This window comes from Gymnoscopelus braueri (assembly GCF_963280865.1).
Source record: "Gymnoscopelus braueri genome assembly, chromosome: 16".
Taxonomy (NCBI): Eukaryota; Metazoa; Chordata; class Actinopteri; order Myctophiformes; family Myctophidae; genus Gymnoscopelus; species Gymnoscopelus braueri.
The window spans coordinates 747,501-765,476 of record NC_137616.1 but is presented as its reverse complement, the minus strand read 5'-3'; the positions used below and the strand labels follow the sequence as shown (position 1 = coordinate 765,476).

Sequence of the window (17,976 nt, the reverse complement as noted above, 5' to 3'; positions counted from 1 at the left end):
TCACACAGACACGCACGCACGCACTCAGACACGCACGCGCACGCACGCACGCACGCACGCACGCACACACACACACACACACACACACACACACACACACACTGACAGGGAGTGGAGCACACAGACACACTGCGTCGCCGGCTCATAGAGAGAGAGCGCTTTTATCTCGGTCAGAAACAAAAACAAATCACGTTCATTGTAACGGGTAACGCAGCGTGATTTAGAGCAGTAATATGGTATAATATTGCTGTTTTGGCAGAGTAATATGTTAAAATACTCGTTACTGGGTATATTAGTAATATTACAGCAATATATTAGAAGTAACTCGTTACTGTCCAACACTGCAACCAGACAGCCTAGAAAACTATAATGCTGCTCTCCCCCTAACCTCTCTGTTACCCCCTCAGATCTCAGATTCTACCCTCTCTCTCTCTCTCTCTCTCTCTCGCTCTCTCTCTCTCTACTCTCCCACCTAAACCCAGCCACCCTCAAACCGTCATCACAAAACGTAACCTGAGGTCCCTAGTCCTCTCCTCCTCTCTCTCTCTCTTCCTCTATCCACTCCTCTCTCTCCCTCCCCTGATTCCTTTCCCTCCCTCTCAATCTCAACTGATTCTGCAACCTCCTCCTTTCTCTCCACTATGTCATCTGTGTTTGACTGTCACTGCCCTCTCTCTTCCAAGCCAGCATGCCTGTGTCTCTTCTACATTCTCCTCCCTCCTTAAACCCCCTCAGATTTGGCTCAACAAAGGGAATTAACTCGTTCTCATGCTATTCATCAAAAATGTGGAATGCCCTACCAAAAGGAGTAAAGGAGTGTAAAACCCTACTCACTTTCAAAACTGCCCTAAAGATACACCTTCAGGAGGCTGCAATTCAAAAATGGCCCCTGTCCAAGTCCTAAACTACCCCATGTCCTAACCTAACCTACCCCCCTACCCCCCCCCCTCTCTTTCTTCTTTTGTACATATTTTTCACTCTTCATACCAGTAACCTGTAAACTGATTGTATGACATTCTGTATAGTAGTGTGTATATCTGTCTGTCTCTTATATGTCATCATGATTTGTGTGCATGGGGTTCTCATCTTAAACAAGCTCAGTGCTTAATGAGATTTCCAGTTTAGTAGACCTTGTATTGTGAATTTGTACTTCCATGTACTGTTATGTACTGTCATGTACTGTTCTCATGTCTTACTAAATAAAGTACATCAATCAATCCTCTCCCCACCCCCCTTCATCCCTCTGCTGAAGCTTTCGTCACCTCATTTGCTAACAAGTTTGATGACATCACACCCCCCCACCCTCCTGAGGGGCGACCACGCCTTTCCCACCGGAACGGAGTGACTTTTGTGCTAAGCCTCTCTCACAAGCCGTGCGTCACTCTTCTGTGACACACGGCACGCGGAACCCCTAGTCATAGTCACGGCTAGGCTTTCCTCCGGCCAGGAAAATAGTGCTCGGTGCTGGCACTGCCTAGGGAAGGGGGATAATTTACGATTCCGTCCCTATCTGGACATAACTTGAACGTCGCTGAGTTTACTCTAGCGGACTCCGCAACGTTCGGCACGGCGACTCGTATTAGATAAGATTTATAAAAAGTTGTCCTTCAACACAAACATTGCAGCGGTCACTCTTTCCTGTAGGTTTACAGTCTATAACACTAGTCACACTATTCCTCACTCAGGAGACTATACACAGCTCCTTAACCAGGCCTCTGTCATCTCCAAGCTTGACAACTCTAACTCTCTCCTTATTGGACTCCTTAGTGCCTGCTCATGTATGCCCCTCCAAATGATCCAGAATGTCACAGCACGCCTGGACTTCAACCACCCATAACGTTTCATTCCGTGTCCCTATTGTTTGCAGTCCATGCTTCCTCTGCTTACTCCGATCCATGACCATGACAACAAACAAACATACATACATTTTTGTCATATGAAGAGTGAGCTTGAAAAGAGTAGTTTCACCTGGAGATGGCTCCGTGGAGCATCACGGTTCCAGATCGTCTGCTCTTCACTGTGTGTTTGTGTGGGATGAGGCTTGCCGCCGTGAACGCAGTGGAAACAGGAGCGAGCGTTGCAGCCGTGGTCAAGCAGCAGTTTGAGCATGGGGAGGTGCTCCATGCTAAGGAGCACCGCAGAGGGAAATGCAGAGGGCTGGGTGGAGATGGAGGCATTCACGTCAGCTCCGTACTTCAGCAAAAGGGACACCACCCCCAGAGAGCCTCTCCTGATGGCAACGAGAAGGGGCTTGGACAAGTCCAGGTTGGGGTCGGCTCCAGCCTCCAGCAGCATCTCAGTGGCTTCCAGGTTCCTGTTGTAGACGGAGAAGTAGAGCGCAGTGCTGTGTTTGTCCTTGTAAATCTTACGTCGCTCTTCAGACAGCTGGCAGTTGGGGTCGAATCGCGCCTCCAGGAGGAGAAGTTCCATGATGTTATTGCAATTGTGCTCTGCGGCGATGTGCAGCGGGCTGATGCCACTACTTGTGATTCTGCTCTGGCTAGTGACGGGAATCAGCAGGGACACAATGCTGATGGAACAAAAAGCAGACATTAAAACCACAGGACCACAGAGAGAATAGTGTTTTTCGTTACTGCAAAGCACCTTCATTGTAGAAGGTAAGTGATCGATTGTAAATAGAGAAGTGTTCTGACCGTGTGTGAGCATTCTGCACAGCCACATGGATGGGCAGAAGACCAGACTTGGTGGATCTGTTGACGTCTGCTTTGAGAGACAGGAGCAGCTCCACGGTGGACACATGACCATGCTTACATGCTTCATAGAGCGGCGTTGCACCGTCAGATGCAGTACCGTTAATATCAGCACCTGAACACACAATAGAACACTGTCTGTCTGTCTGTCTGTCTGTCTGTCTGTCTGTCTGTCTGTCTGTCTGTCTGTCTGTCTGTCTGTCTGTCTGTCTGCCCCTCTGTCCAACAACCTATGATATAACCTCTTGTACAGCTAAAGAAAACAGGTCCTACTAGGATATAAAACCATCAGTACTAGGGTGTCATGTACCTACCGTGTTTGAGAAGGTAGTGTAGCGCTTCCAACTTTCCACTCTGAGCAGCAGAGGACAGAGGAGTCATGCCGTAGTTGCTGGTTGCACTGATTTTGGCTCTGGCTTTAACCAACATCTCACAGATCTCCACGTTGTTCTGACGGACAGCTTCATGCAGCGCTGTATATCCCTGAATACATGGGATGTTGACTGCTGCACCGTGGCTTAACAAAATGTCCACCAGCTCTATATTGTTCCTCTCACATGCTGGGGAGAACAGACACTGTTATACAATAGCTTCTGTCAAATTAGACTGTACAGTTAGTCTGTGATTTGATTTCTGAACTACTATTTTTCTTCTGCTACTTTCTCAACATGCAGAGGCTAATGTTCTGAAAATACTGCCTTCTTCAGAGAAAAACCTCTAGTCACAAGTCAATATACTAGTTTATGGTGTTATTTTTTTCAATGACACTTTTTCTTTTAAGATCAGTTCATGTGTTAACATTTTTATCAGAGGAAATACAGAGAGGGTTATGGTACAGATGGAGGAGGATTCACCAGTATTTTTCTACCCTGGTCCTCAAGTACTCAACTGGTTTCTGCATACCAGCTACCAATGAATGGTTATAGAGGCAGCAGTGGCTCAGGAGGTAAAGAGGCTACTTGGGAATTGGAAAGTTCCCGGTTCAATAAAATCTTCTGGTGAGCAGGTTGGTGCCTTGCATGGTTTCCTCTGCCATCGGTGTGTGAATGGGTGAATGTAATGCACATTGTAAAGTGCTTTGATAAAGGCACTACATACAAATGCACCATTTACCATTTTTTTCACCATCTTCTAACTAGTCCCTTAGTAATCAGCAAAGTAGAATGACAACAACCCTATGTGCATATAATTAACTTGTTGGTTGTATAGAGCACACACACATTTACTAGGGGCCAGGTCCTGGTAGGAGAGAAAACCAGCAGGGTTCAATAGCAACAGCATTCCCAGCAAGCACAGTCAGGACCCGGACGAATCAGTGACGTCTCGATTGGGGCTAGATCCAGTCAAACCAAGACTAGTCAGATCTGGCCCAGAATATCACCTGATTTCAACCAAAATAATTCCTGACCACGAAAACGGACGTCCTGGGTGAATCAGAGAGAGTCCGATCTAGGCCAGATCTAGTTAAATCAAGTCAGATCTGGCCCAGAATATAACCTTATTTCAACTAACATAAATCCCACAGACAGAATACTTTGCCACTGAAAACTACTCGATGATATTGAAATAGTTGTAATATTGGTCAAATCGCGTATTTTCAATCCTGGTCTGTTAATATTGAAAATCTGATTACTGTCTTACTAGCCTTACTATCAACTAATTGCGTCGATTTACAAGCTGTTGTCATAGGCATAAAACAACATTCTGAAATCGCATATGGTTTCTGCATAGGTGCAGTGGCATAGCCTCTTCACTTTTCCTGTGGGTTATTTTCATATCAAAAGGGGCCGTTTATTATTAAAATATTTAATGTATCTGAACTACCTAACGTATGCATGCACACACACTGATCAACGTGTTTGTGCACTAAACACGTGTGTGCTGCTATAATAATAAATAAATAAATAAATAGCAAAACGAAACAACATTAGTTTTAATTAAGAATGTGTACCATTAAAGCCAGGATTATGGTTTTAATTGTACATATTCTTAATCGGGGTTGATAGCAGGAGTAAAATTACAACTCGCGGACCGTGGGTCCGGGAGGAAAATGCGATCCTCTCTTCTATTCCCACAGCTTGGCCAGTGGCCACCAAGGCTACGTTAAATCCCTGCAGTTCAGTCACTTTTACTTTGAAAGGGGAAATCTACTGGTAGCAACAGAGTAACCTAAAAAAGTGTGCTCCTCGGAGCGCAGATCCCCGCCAGGCCGGGTTGCCTAGCCTAGGGTCCTCAAAATTTGCCATAGCCAATTGGAATGAAATATGCTAACTGAGTGATACATTTTCATCACATGACTCCGATCCAGAGCTACTATGTAGGCTACCAATTTCTGTGACTTTTGAACAATATTTGAAAGGAGGACTATAAAAAAGTGTATTTGGAAGAAAACGTAAAATGGGGAAAATCTAGCCTGGCACAAATGGCCAGCTGGGCCTATATTTGGAGTTGCATCATGTTCCAAGGCATCCAGAGATTTTGATTGTATGACCTACAGTTCAAGAGTTATTGATGGCTTTGTGTGTTTTTAAACTTAACACTTTTTATTAGTTGTGTACTGGGGAGGGGGGGTCTCTTAGCATCGCTTTGAATTGGACCATTGTTACCTTTTTCTTGACTTTTTATGCCATGTAGCACTTTGAGATTTGTGTCAAATATAAAGTGCTTTACAAATAAGATGTATTATTATTATTATTATTATTATATATGTATTAAGAGTTATAGGCCAAAACGTGAAGCAGGCTGTTATAGCGCCACCATGAGGCCGATTTGACAGAGCTGGTGCAGAGGTTCTTCTTTGGCCTACTGAGAGTGTGCATACAGTTTCATGCCGATCAGTCAACGGTGCCGGAGATTAGCTGTTTATGGAGGGACATAACAATGTGTTAAGGGGGCAAAATGGAATGACTCTTTCCCAACAAAACATGGACGAACCTGGACCAGTGAGCCAATGAATGGGGTTTGATCAAGTCCTATCATGTCTAGTTAGATCTGGCCCAGAATATATCTTATTTCAACAAACATACTTAAATCCTATAGAGAAAATATATGTGACCAAATGTCATCTAGCATTTTTTCATTTAAATGTTTTCATGCCTTTCGTTTGTGTGATTATAAAGTTGTTTAGATGACGTCTTGGAAATGACGTAAAAATCAAGACGTCATGATGACGCCATCATGACATTATGGGCGCGTTCGAAAATACAGCACTGAGCGCACTGGCCAATACAAACTAATAGGCGAGTGTGCTCCGGTGCGTAATTTCCGAACGCACCCCACGATGACGGCGGTGCGGTTCAGTACTAGGCCAGATCTATAATGGTGGCTCGAGGAAGTCCATTTCCCAGCATGCACTGGGGCACCAAGGACTGTCTGTGTATGATTGTTCTTATTTGTGTAATTATTTGAATATGGGAATGAGTATTGGCCGGGGTTGTTATGGGTCATTGTGTATAAGATGTCCTGGTGATGACGTCCAAATCTTCCTACATGGGCCGTGATCTGGTCTAGTCATGAACGTCACTGAAATACGTCATGATTACGTGTTGAGCGGGACGTCATCTAAATGGTTTTTTCATCACCCACTGGCCGTATAATAAGCGGCTGTTTGAGGTCACTACAAAGCCGTCCATAAGATGTCCTGGTGATGATGTCCAAATCATCCCCACATGGGCCGTGATCTGGCCTAGTCGTGAACGTCACTGAAAGACGTCATGATGACGCCCTTCTGTGACGTTCTGGACTAGGTTAGATCACAGCCCATATGGGGATGATTTGGACGTGTTGAGTGGGACGACATCTAAACAGCTTTTTCATCACCCACACTGGCCGCAAAAGCAGCTGTTTGAGGTCACTACAAAGCCATCCATAAGATGTCCTGGTGATGACGTCCAAATCATCCCCACATGGGCCGTGATCTGGCCTAGTCGTGAACGTCACTGAAAGACGTCATGATGGCGTTTTGAGCGGAACGTCATCTAAACGGCTTTCTCATCACCCAAAATGTCTGTCAAACTAAAAAAGACCATATGATGTCCTGGTGATGACGTCCTGGAATTGAATGTCACCAGAGGACGTCATCATAACGTCATCATGACGTCATTGTGCTTGCTGGGTTGGGAACGACTGAATAGACATAACATAGCTATTTCCTGCTTTATCAATAACTAACTGCAGCACAAACTGTGGTGTTTGTACCTTTTTTGAGAGGAGTATCTTGATCTTCTTTACCAATTTCAGGATCAGCTCCTCTCTCCAGCAGCAGACGAACACAGCTGGCGTGCTCATTATTGACCGCTATCATCAACGCTGTCTGTTTCCCTGCTGTTTTCTTGTTCAACATGCCAGGCCAGGCTGGAGGTAACAAGACACACTTAACTAAACTGAGATAATAAGATAATAATAATAATCCCCAAAGAACCATGTCTTCAGTCAAATTGTTCTTCAGCCGGACAAAAAGAAAACAAGTGTTTGTGTTACCTGTCAGCAGCACTCTGAGACAGGCTTCCTGGCCATAGGCGGCTGCCTCGTGGATTGCCAGCCAGCCAGGCTTTATACTGGACAACAGGTTGCATCCTGGGACGTTAACTAGCGTGCTGACTCTTTTATCATCACCAGTCTTTATCGCTGCCAACAGAGGATCCTCCACCCTAGAAAAAATGGCACCACATACACTGTAATATTTTACAATCAAACTGACTCTTAATGCCGACCAAAGAAAGATTATGGATCTCTTGCTCTGGAGATCTTATGATTCTCAAATGATCTCCTTCTTTTTATTAGGACCCTATGCAGGGTATTCCTTGCACCAATAAATGGATGGTGCAAAATGGCTCAATAGTGCCCCCTACAAAATTTTAAACGTTAAGCACCACAATACGGTAATTTGGCACACACTTGTATCATGTTGAGATTTCAAAAAACCTTTTGATGCCATGACCTAAAACCCAACAGGAAGCCATTTTGAATTGGTTGTGGTGCTTTAGTGCTTTTTATGCCATTTACAGCGGTTGTACTTGACCTCCTCCTATATAGGAGGATATTCAGATCCGCCTCAAACTCGCACAGCCTACATAAAAGACCTTCGCAATGAAAAGCTATTAAAAGTGTGAGTTTTTGGAAACGTGTCAACTGTTGTGTTGACACGTGTTTCACCACTAAACAATTAGTGCTTTGTAACTCGGCTGTACGAGTCATGTCTTAAAGACATCTAGGTGGCAATATTGAGTTATAGACATAACGCCACCTACTGGTAACATGAATCAGTCTAGTCAGGGTGGCCGTAGCTCATCCTGATTCGCGTCCCGGCCCCGGCCTATTTACGGAAATGTCCCTGAGCAAGACACTTAACCCCTAACTGCTCCCGAGGCGATGCCCCCATCGCGGCCACTGCTCCTGATACTTTGGATGGGTTAAATGCAGCGGACACATGTTACTTTATGTTATTGATGGTCTGTGTTTCTGGTGTTAATTTTTTCCAACTCACTCCTCTGGGGAAACATGTATTATATTTCCATCAATCTGGGAGCCCATTAGTTTTTTACGGGGTCAGGCTGCCAGCATGACCCTGTTTTATTATTGGCATTATTCATCTTTTTCTGCCGTTTTTGGCAGTTCTGGCTTAACTGTGCTGTCGCTTTTTACGAAACTCTGCCATATGGTCATGAAAAATGACTCAAGAAATAATTCTCACAATCTTTCGTCAAAAGGTGGCGCTATAGCACTCAATTGAAAATGCCAACTTTGAACAGGTACAACTCATGCCCTGTTTGACCTAAAGCCATGAAACTTCGATACACAAATGCGTCTCCTCATGCTGAACAACTTTCACCCTCTGACTTTTGACCTCTGACCTTTAGATCTCCCACCATTTTGAATTATATGAAAAACTGGCTCCTAACTTCTGCATTTCTTCACTTATGAAAATCCGCCACTAACGTTTTGTCGGCAAAGGTCCTAAATTCATGTGTAGAACGTTTCGTGCAGATTACTCAAAAATCCCAGGAGGAGATAGGTTTTAACTATTGCAGTTTTATGAAAATTATTCATCTGCCCCTAACACACACATGCAGACTCACATTTCTTTGAAACTTTGCAGTAATGTAGAGGGTCTTTCCAAATATCACTGAAACCAATCATACTCCAATTGGCCAAAGGGGGGCGCTATAGCAATTTTTTTAGTAAGTAAAGTCTTGCCTCGTTTGGCCGAAAGTCGTGAAACTTGCTTACACGTGTGCCTTGACTCATGAGGAACACATGTATCACTTTGACCACTAAGCTCCGCCCTTAGATTGTCCGCAATTTTGAGCAGTTTGAAAAACACTTTTTTTTGGCAGTTCTGGCTTAACTGTGCATACGCTTTTTACGAAACTCGGCCATATGGTAGATGGTCATGAAAAACTATCAAGAAATAATTCTCACACTCATTCGTCAAAGGGTGGCGCTATAGCACTCAATTGAAAGTGCCAACTTTGAACAGGTACAACTCATGCACTTGTGCCTTGACTCTTGAGGAACACATCTATCACTTTGACCAGTAAGCTCCGCCCTTACATTGTCCGCAATTTTGAGCAGTTTGAAAAACACTGAAACTCAGGATTTTTCAGCTATTTGCGTGAAACTGTATCATCTGTATAAGCCAATTTTTCACCAATTCAGGTCTGTTGGTCCAATGGCTTCTCGCCAAAGCTACTGCCTTACAACCGCAAGGTTGCCAGTTCAAGCCTCACTTCAGGTAGACTTCATTTAAAGTGCATTGCAAACAACATGGCTTTATCAATGAATACATGTGCAAATGTTAAAGATAACATGAAATGCTTATTTGAGAGAATGTTTTTTCAATGTATGACATACTTCATTGTGAAAATAGCCGATCTACAATCTCACAACTTTTCAGATAGCAACGTTTTGTGAGCTTGTAGATCGGCTACTTTCACCAGTTTCTGTTCCGAGGAGACGTGCAATTTCTCTATCGGTAGATGGTTAGGGAACCAGTAATCTAGAGTAGTTAGCAAAACAGAGTCTTGATTCATCAGGGACGGAAAGACTTATATATATCAACAGACACCACCAGGGCTATCATATCTCTACCTCAATGAGAAAAAAGGCAGCCTACGAGTCCGGAAGTCACCGGTTCAATCCCCGTCCCTGACGATGTGTTGAGGTGATCATGATATGGCATTCTTAGGCTTACGCATAGTATTTCTTGAGGTTAGGGGTAGGCATAGTTTTACTGAGGTTAGGGTTAGTGAGGGTTTAAAATGCTCATGTTAATTGCATGGTTTTCTTTCACTCAAGTTCAGTCTTCTATGTTTCTATGGCTTATTGTGCATATTACTTATCATTGCTTCTTTCTTTCTTCTCTCTGCAATCACAGACCCCGTATTATCGCTGCTTGCGGCTATATTTACGGGGCCAGAGCTCAGCTCTGGACCTGTTTTAATATTGCCTGTATTCTTCTGTTTCCACCACTTTTCGCAGTTCTGGCTGAACCGTCCTGTCGCTTTTTACGAAACTCGGCCATATGGTAGATGGTCATGAAAAACTATCAAGAAATAAATCTCACAATCTTTCGTCAAAAGATGGCGCTATAGCACTCAATTGAAAATGCCAACTTTGAACAGGTATAATAGTAGGGGAGTTTCGAGGCTCCGTGAGCACCCCAAAAACACATCTCTTAAACCTGTTTTTTTAGGACCCTAAAGGTGTTTCTGCTTGTTGCCCATGTCAACTAATGTCCCATGGGGTTTATTTTTAACCCTTTCTGACACCTACCCCCAACCCAAACCATAACATGGAGATAACATAGAATACCATAACTCTTGAAGTAAACAACATCAGCAGCAAATGAACAAATATTTCTATATCATTTTGACCCAAGGAATTCATTAAAGTAGTTTTTTATTAATATTCAAACACATATTGACTCTATTTCAGTGCAGAAACAGCCAAAAACTAGCAGAAAATGTTGAAATCATAATGATCACGTCTATATTTCTCTTTGTACTAAACGTTTACAGTGTATTCTTTTTTACCATATGTTTTTAGGACCTTTATGGTGTCTAGTTAAGATTCATTCTTGTTGCCCAGGTCAAATAATGTCCCATGGAGTTTATTTTAACCCTTTCTGACACCTATTCCCAATCAAACCATAAAATGGAGATAACAGAAAATACCATAACTCTTGAAGTAAACAACCTACAGAGACAAATTAATACATTTTTCTATATCATTTGGACCCAAGGAATTCATTGAAGTGGTTAATATTAAGATTCAAGCACATTTTGACTCTATTTCAGGACAGAAACAGCAAAAAAAATTGCAGAATATTTTTTAAATCACATTTATATTTCTCTTTGTACTACATTTTTAAGGTGTATTCTTTTCTACCATATGTCTTTTAGGACCCTAAAGGTGTCTAGTTAAGTTTTAATCTTGTTGCCCTGGTCAAATAAGGTCCCATGGGGTTTATTTTAACCCTTTCTGACACCTATTCCCAATCAAACCATAAAATGGAGATAACAGAAAATACCATAACTCTTGAAGTAAACAACCTACAGAGACAAATTAATACATTTTTCTATATCATTTGGACCCAAGGAATTCATTGAAGTGGTTAATATTAAGATTCAAGCACATTTTGACTCTATTTCAGGACAGAAACAGCAAAAAAAATTGCAGAATATTTTTTAAATCACATTTATATTTCTCTTTGTACTACATTTTTAAGGTGTATTCTTTTCTACCATATGTCTTTTAGGACCCTAAAGGTGTCTAGTTAAGTTTTAATCTTGTTGCCCTGGTCAAATAAGGTCCCATGGGGTTTATTTTAACCCTTTGTTGCACCTATTCCCAACCCGAACCATACAATGGAGACAATAGAAAAACTCTTGAAGTAAACATACAGAGACAAATTAACACATTTCTATATATGATTTTGACCCAAGGAATTCATTAAAGTGGTTATTATTAAGATTCAAGCAGGTCTTGACTCTATTTCAGGACAGAAACTGTAAAAAAAACTAACAGAAAATATACTTTACCCCATGTTTTTAGGACCCTTATGGTGTCTAGTTAAGATTTCTTCTTGTTGCCCAGGTCAACTAATGTCCCATGGGGTTCATTTGGTGACCATTTTAAATCGATGTCCACAGGAGTGGCGTTTTCATATCTGAACCAGACAACGTACAAAGACAAATAAACCCACTTTTTCATAGAATGTTTACACCAGGAATCTAATGGAAAGGTCACTGACATGGTACAACCATTCTTTATTGGTGAAAAACACACAAATATCAAATTCTGGCTTATATTAAAACACAATTTCACTGATCAGTATCATCCACCTCATCCTCTTCCCTCTTATCATCATCATCACTGACGACACCAGCAGTCAACAGGTCAATGAGAGATAGGGGCAGAATTGGCCCACAAGACCAGACAGGCTCCAAAATCCCTCCTTCTGTCTTCTGCCACCCCTGACCATCATCATAGGATTTAGGCCTCTAGAAGATTGGCTCAGCTGCTCGCTTGTAACAGGTCACTCTATAGTTCACCCACTGGATGTGGGGGATGAGTGTGTCCTGGCATGGGGGCAAGCGAGCTGGTCCACGCCTCAGCCTCTACTGCGCCTTGATGGAATCAAGACCACTCTTGATTCCATCAAGGGCGCAGTAGAGGCTGAGGCGTGGACTTTCGGAGAAATTCATAGTGCAAGGTCCAGCCACCAGGAAACCCCAGTTCTTTCTGGGCAATGCGGAAAATAAGCGACAGCTCTGCCAGTTGATGCTCAAGGTCTGGGGGAGTAAGGAGGCAGCATCCCGGCTGGCAAAATGTGAAACAGCTGCTCTCATCGTGGAAGGAACAGCTCATAAACTTGTGGCATTAGATTGAGAAGTGAGTTGATTGATCAATACCTATATAACTTTGGTGAGTTCTTGTGTTAGCAGATTTGCCAAGAATGATTGTTGATGTTGAGGACGACATCAACCTGCTCATCTACCTTGACACTGGCACAGGCAGGCACCGTCAGCTGGTAAATGTCACGGAGCTAGCAACCTCTCTTGGGCAGCCATACTGTAGCACCCTGCTTGGGTACCATGTATTCAGTGGTCAGGGCTGTACTAGTTCCTTCAAGGGCAAGGTGGCACCACTCAAAAAAATATATATTATGCCTAAATATAAGCCAGAATTTGATATTTGTGTGTTTTTCACCAATAAAGAATGGTTGTACCATATCAGTGACCTTTCCATTAGATTCCTGGTGTAAACATTCTATGAAAAAGTGGGTTTATTTGTCTTTGTACGTTGTCTGGTTCAGATATGAAAACGCCACTCCTGTGGACATCGATTTAAAATGGTCACCAAATGAACCCCATGGGACATTAGTTGACCTGGGCAACAAGAAGAAATCTTAACTAGACACCATAAGGGTCCTAAAAACATGGGGTAAAGTAGAATACACCTTAAGTATTTAATACAAGGATTAATATAGATGTGATTTGAACATTTTCTGTTAGTTTTTTACAGTTTCTGTCCTGAAATAGAGTCAAAACCTGCTTGAATCTTAATAATAACCACTTTAATGAATTCCTTGGGTCAAAATCATATATAGAAATGTGTTAATTTGTCTCTGTATGTTTACTTCAAGAGTTAGGGTATGTTCTATTGTCTCCATTGTATGGTTCGGGTTGGGAATAGGTGCAACACAGGGTTAAAATAAACCCCATGGGACCTTATGTGACCAGGGCAACAAGATTAAAACTTAACTAGACACCTTTAGGGTCCTAAAAGACATATGGTAGAAAAGAATACACCTTAAAAATGTAGTACAAAGAGAAATATAAATGTGATTTTAAAAAATTCTGCTATTTTTTTGCTGTTTCTGTCCTGAAATAGAGTCAAAATGTGCTTGAATCTTAATATTAACCACTTCAATGAATTCCTTGGGTCCAAATGATATAGAAAAATGTATTAATTTGTCTCTGTAGGTTGTTTACTTCAAGAGTTATGGTATTTTCTGTTATCTCCATTTTATGGTTTGATTGGGAATAGGTGTCAGAAAGGGTTAAAATAAACCCCATGGGACATTATTTGACCTGAGCAACAAGAATGAAACTAGACACCATAAAGGTCCTAAAAAACATATGGTAAAAAAGAATACACGGTAAACGTTTAATACAAAGAGAAATATAGACGTGATCATTATGATTTCAACATTTTCTGCTAGTTTTTGGCTGTTTCTGCCCTGAAATAGAGTCAATATGTGTTTGAATCTTAATAAAAAACACTTTAATGAATTCCTTGGGTCAAAATGATATAGAAAAATGTGTTCATTTGTTGCTGTATGTTGTTTACTTCAAGAGTTATGGTATTCTCTGTTATCTCCATGTTATGGTTTGGGTTGGGGGTAGGTGTCAGAAAGGGTTAAAAATAAACCCCATGGGACATTAGTTGACATGGGCAACAAGCAGAAATCATAACTAGACACCTTTAGGGTCCTAAAAAAACAGGTTTAAGAGATGTGTTTTTGGGGTGCTCACGGAGCCTCGAAACTCCCCTACTATAACTCATGCCCTGTTTGACCTACGGCAATAAAACTTCAATACACACATGCGTCTACTCATGATGAACAACTTTCACACTCTGACTTTTGACCTCTGACCTTTAGATCTCCCACCATTTTGAATTATATGAAAAACAGTTAAAACCTATCTCCTCCTGGGATTTTTGAGTAATCTGCATGAAACGTTTTACACATGAACTTTGGACCTATGCCGACAAACAAGCAGCAAAGATTTTCCATACATGTATCACGTATCACGTATCACGTATCACGTATCACATACATGTATCACGTTGACCAGTAAGCTCCGCCCTTAGATTGTCCGCAATTTTGAGCAGTTTGAAAAACACTTAAACCCAGGATTTTTCAGCTACTTGCGTGAAACTGTATCATCTGTGTGATCTCCTTTTTCACAGGTTCTTGTCTGTTGGTCCAATGGCTTCTCCCTTAAGCGAGTGCCTCACGACTGCAAGGTTGCCGGTTCAAGCCTCACTTGATGCAGACTCATTTAAGTTGAAATGCAAAAAACAATATAGCTGCAAGCAGCGATAACACAGGGCCAGTGAAAGAGAGAGAGAGAGACATGGAGACTGAATAGATTGAAGAGAGAGAGAGACAAGGAAACTGGAGATGGAGAGAGAGAGACATGGAAACTAGAGAGAGACATGGAAACTGGAGAGAGAGAGAGAGATGGAAACTGAATAGATTGAAGAGAGAGAGACAGATCATCATGATCGCCTCAACACATTGTCAGGGACAGGGATCGAAGCGGTGACCTCCGGACTCATAGGCTGCCTTTCTTCTCATTGAGCTAGAGATATGATAGTCCTGATAGTGTCTGTTGATATATATAAGTCTTTCCGTCCCTCATGGACCAGGCCTTTGTTTCGCTAACTACTCTAGATCACTGGTTCCCTAACCATCTACCGATAGAGAAATTGTATGTCTCCTCGGAACAGAAACCAGTGAAAGTAGCCGATCTACATGATGATGAGAGAGAGGCAGAGAGAGAGAGAGAGAGAGAGAGAGAGAGAGAGAGAGAGAGAGAGAGAGAGAGAGAGAGAGAGAGAGAGAAACAGAATAGATTGAAGAGAAAGAGAGAGAGAGAGACATGGAAACGGAATAGATTGGAGAGAGAGAGCGAGAGAGCCATGGAAACGGAATAGATTGAAGAGAGAGAGAGAGAGAGACATGGAAACGGAATAGATTGAAGAGAGAGAGACACGGAAACATAATAGATTGAAGAGAGAGAGATGGAAGCAGAATGGATTGATTGGACATCTCAACCTATTGCCATTAACAGGAATCGAACCATCAACCTTTGAATTGACAGGCTGCAACACTACCTATAGTGCTATAGCTTTGTCCAGGCTGAGGTTGTCTGTTGAAGATAAAAGTGAACCAGTGAAAGCAGCCGATCTACAAGCTCAGAAAGAACGTTGCTATCTGAAAGGTTTTGAGATTGTAGATCGGCTATTTTCAGAATGAAGCATGTCATACATTGCAAAAACAGACCTTCTCAGATAAGCATTTCATGTTATCTTTATCAATTGCATATGTATTCATTAATACAGTCTTGTTGTTTGCAATGCACTTTAAATGAAGTCTCCATCAAGTGAGCCTTGAACCGGCAACCTTGGTGTTGTGAAACATTCACTTAAGCGGGAAGCCATTGGACCAACAGACCTGATCTAGTGAAAACGGAGGTCAGACAGATGATACCATTTCACGCAAATAACTGAAAAATCCTGGGTTTAAGTGTTTTTCAAACTGCTCAAAATTGCGGACAATCTAAGGGCGGAGAGAGAGACATGGAAACGGAATAGATTGAAGAGAGAGAGACATGGAAACAATAGATTGAAGCAGAATGGATTGATTGGACGTGTCAACCTATTGCCATTAACAGGAATCGAACCCTCAACCTTCGGATTGACGGGCTGCAACACTACCTATAGTGCTATAGCCATGTCCAGGCTGAGGTTGTCTGTTGAAGATAAAAGTGAACCAGTGAAAGCAGTCGATCTACAAGCTCAGAAACACGTTGCTATCTGAAAAGTATTGAGATTGTAGATCGGCTATTTTCAGAATGAAGTATGTCATACATTGCAAAAACATACCCTCTCAAATAAGTATTTCAGGTTATGTTTAACAATTGCACATGTATTAATTGACACAATCATGTTGTGTGCAATGCAACTTTAATGAAGTCCGTATCAAGTGAGGCTTGAACTGGCAACCTTCAGGTTGTGAAGCACACGTTTAAGGGAGAAGCCATTGGACCAACAGACAAGAACCTGTGAAAAAGGAGATCACTCAGATGATACAGTTTCACGCAAATAGCTGAAAAATCCTGGGTTTAAGTGTTTTTCAAACTGCTCAAAATTGCAGACAATCTAAGGGCGGAGCTTACTGGTCAACGTGATACATGTGTTCCTCATGAGTCAAGGCACATGTGTAAGCACATTTAATGGCTGTCGGCCAAACGAGGCATGACTTTTGCCTGTTTAAAGTTTGCATTTAAAAAAAATTGCTATAGCGCCCCCCTTTGACCAATTGGAGTAAGATTGGTTTCAGTGATATTTGGAATGACCCTCAACTTTACCGCAAAGTTTCAAAGAAATGTGAGTCTGCATGTATATGTTAGGGGCAGATGAATAATTGTCATAAAACTGCAATATTCATTGGCTCATTAAAGCTTAATTTTTTCACTTATGGAAAATCTTTTGCACATGTTTGTCGGCATAGGTCCAAAGTTCATGTGTAAAACGTTTCGTGCAGATTACTCAAAAATCCCAGGAGGAGATAGGTTTGAACCGTTTTTCATATAATTCAAAATGTTGGGAGATCTAAAGGTCAGAGGTCAAAAGTCAGAGTGTGAAAGTTGTTGATCATGAGTAGACGCATATGTATATTGAAGTTTCATGGCTGTAGGTCAAACAGGGCATGAGTTGTACCTGTTCAAAGTTGGCATTTTGCTATAGCGCCACCTTTTGACGAAAGATTGTGAGAATTATTTCTTGATAGTTTTTCATGACCATCTACCATATGGCCAAGTTTCGTAAAAAGCGTATGCACGGTTCAGCCAGAACTGCCAAAAGTGGCAGAAGAAAAAAGAGGGGAACATTAAAACAGGTCCAGAGCTGAGCTCTGGCCCCGTAATGACTGTATCAATGAATACATGTGCAAACGGTAAAGATAACATGAAATGATTATTTGAGAGTATGTTTTTTCAATGTATGACGTACTTCATTGTGAAAATAGACGATCTACAATCTCACAACTTTTCAGATAGCAACGTTTTGTGAGCTTGTAGATCGGCTGCTTTCACTGGTTTCGGTTTCGAGGAGACATACAATTTCTCTATTGGTAAATGGTTTGTGAACGAGTTATCTTAGTGTTAGTGTTAGTGTGAATTCTTTTTTCACGGATTCTGGTCTGTTGGTCCAATGGCGTCTCGCTTCAGCATCAGCCTCTGAATCCAAGGTCGCCAGTTCAAGCCTCAACTCTTGCTGGCTACTTTTCAATTGTATCGCACAAAACATGACTGTATCAATTAATGCATGCGCAACTGTTAAAGGTAACATGAAATGCTTCTTGGAGAGAGTATTTTTTGCAATATATGACAAAATTGTGAAAATAGCCAATCTACAATCTCACAACTTTTCAGATAGCAAAGTGTTTCTGAGCTTGTAGATCGGCTGC

General features: G+C 41.8%; 1 protein-coding gene across 1 annotated transcript in view; it reads right to left on the bottom strand.

The window, feature by feature from the left end:
* Positions 1 to 1,932: 1,932 nt before the first annotated feature.
* The window catches only part of LOC308103920 (ankyrin repeat and SOCS box protein 2-like), a gene marked incomplete at both ends in the record, with an annotated part of 33,250 nt that continues 17,206 nt past the window's right edge, over positions 1,933 to 17,976 (bottom strand). The window contains 5 exons of the mRNA XM_080454129.1: positions 1,933 to 2,530; positions 2,655 to 2,826; positions 3,026 to 3,271; positions 6,909 to 7,064; positions 7,191 to 7,360. Of these exons, the coding sequence (XP_080310255.1) occupies positions 1,933 to 2,530; positions 2,655 to 2,826; positions 3,026 to 3,271; positions 6,909 to 7,064; positions 7,191 to 7,360 (1,342 nt within the window). The remainder of the gene's footprint in view (positions 2,531 to 2,654; positions 2,827 to 3,025; positions 3,272 to 6,908; positions 7,065 to 7,190; positions 7,361 to 17,976) is intronic.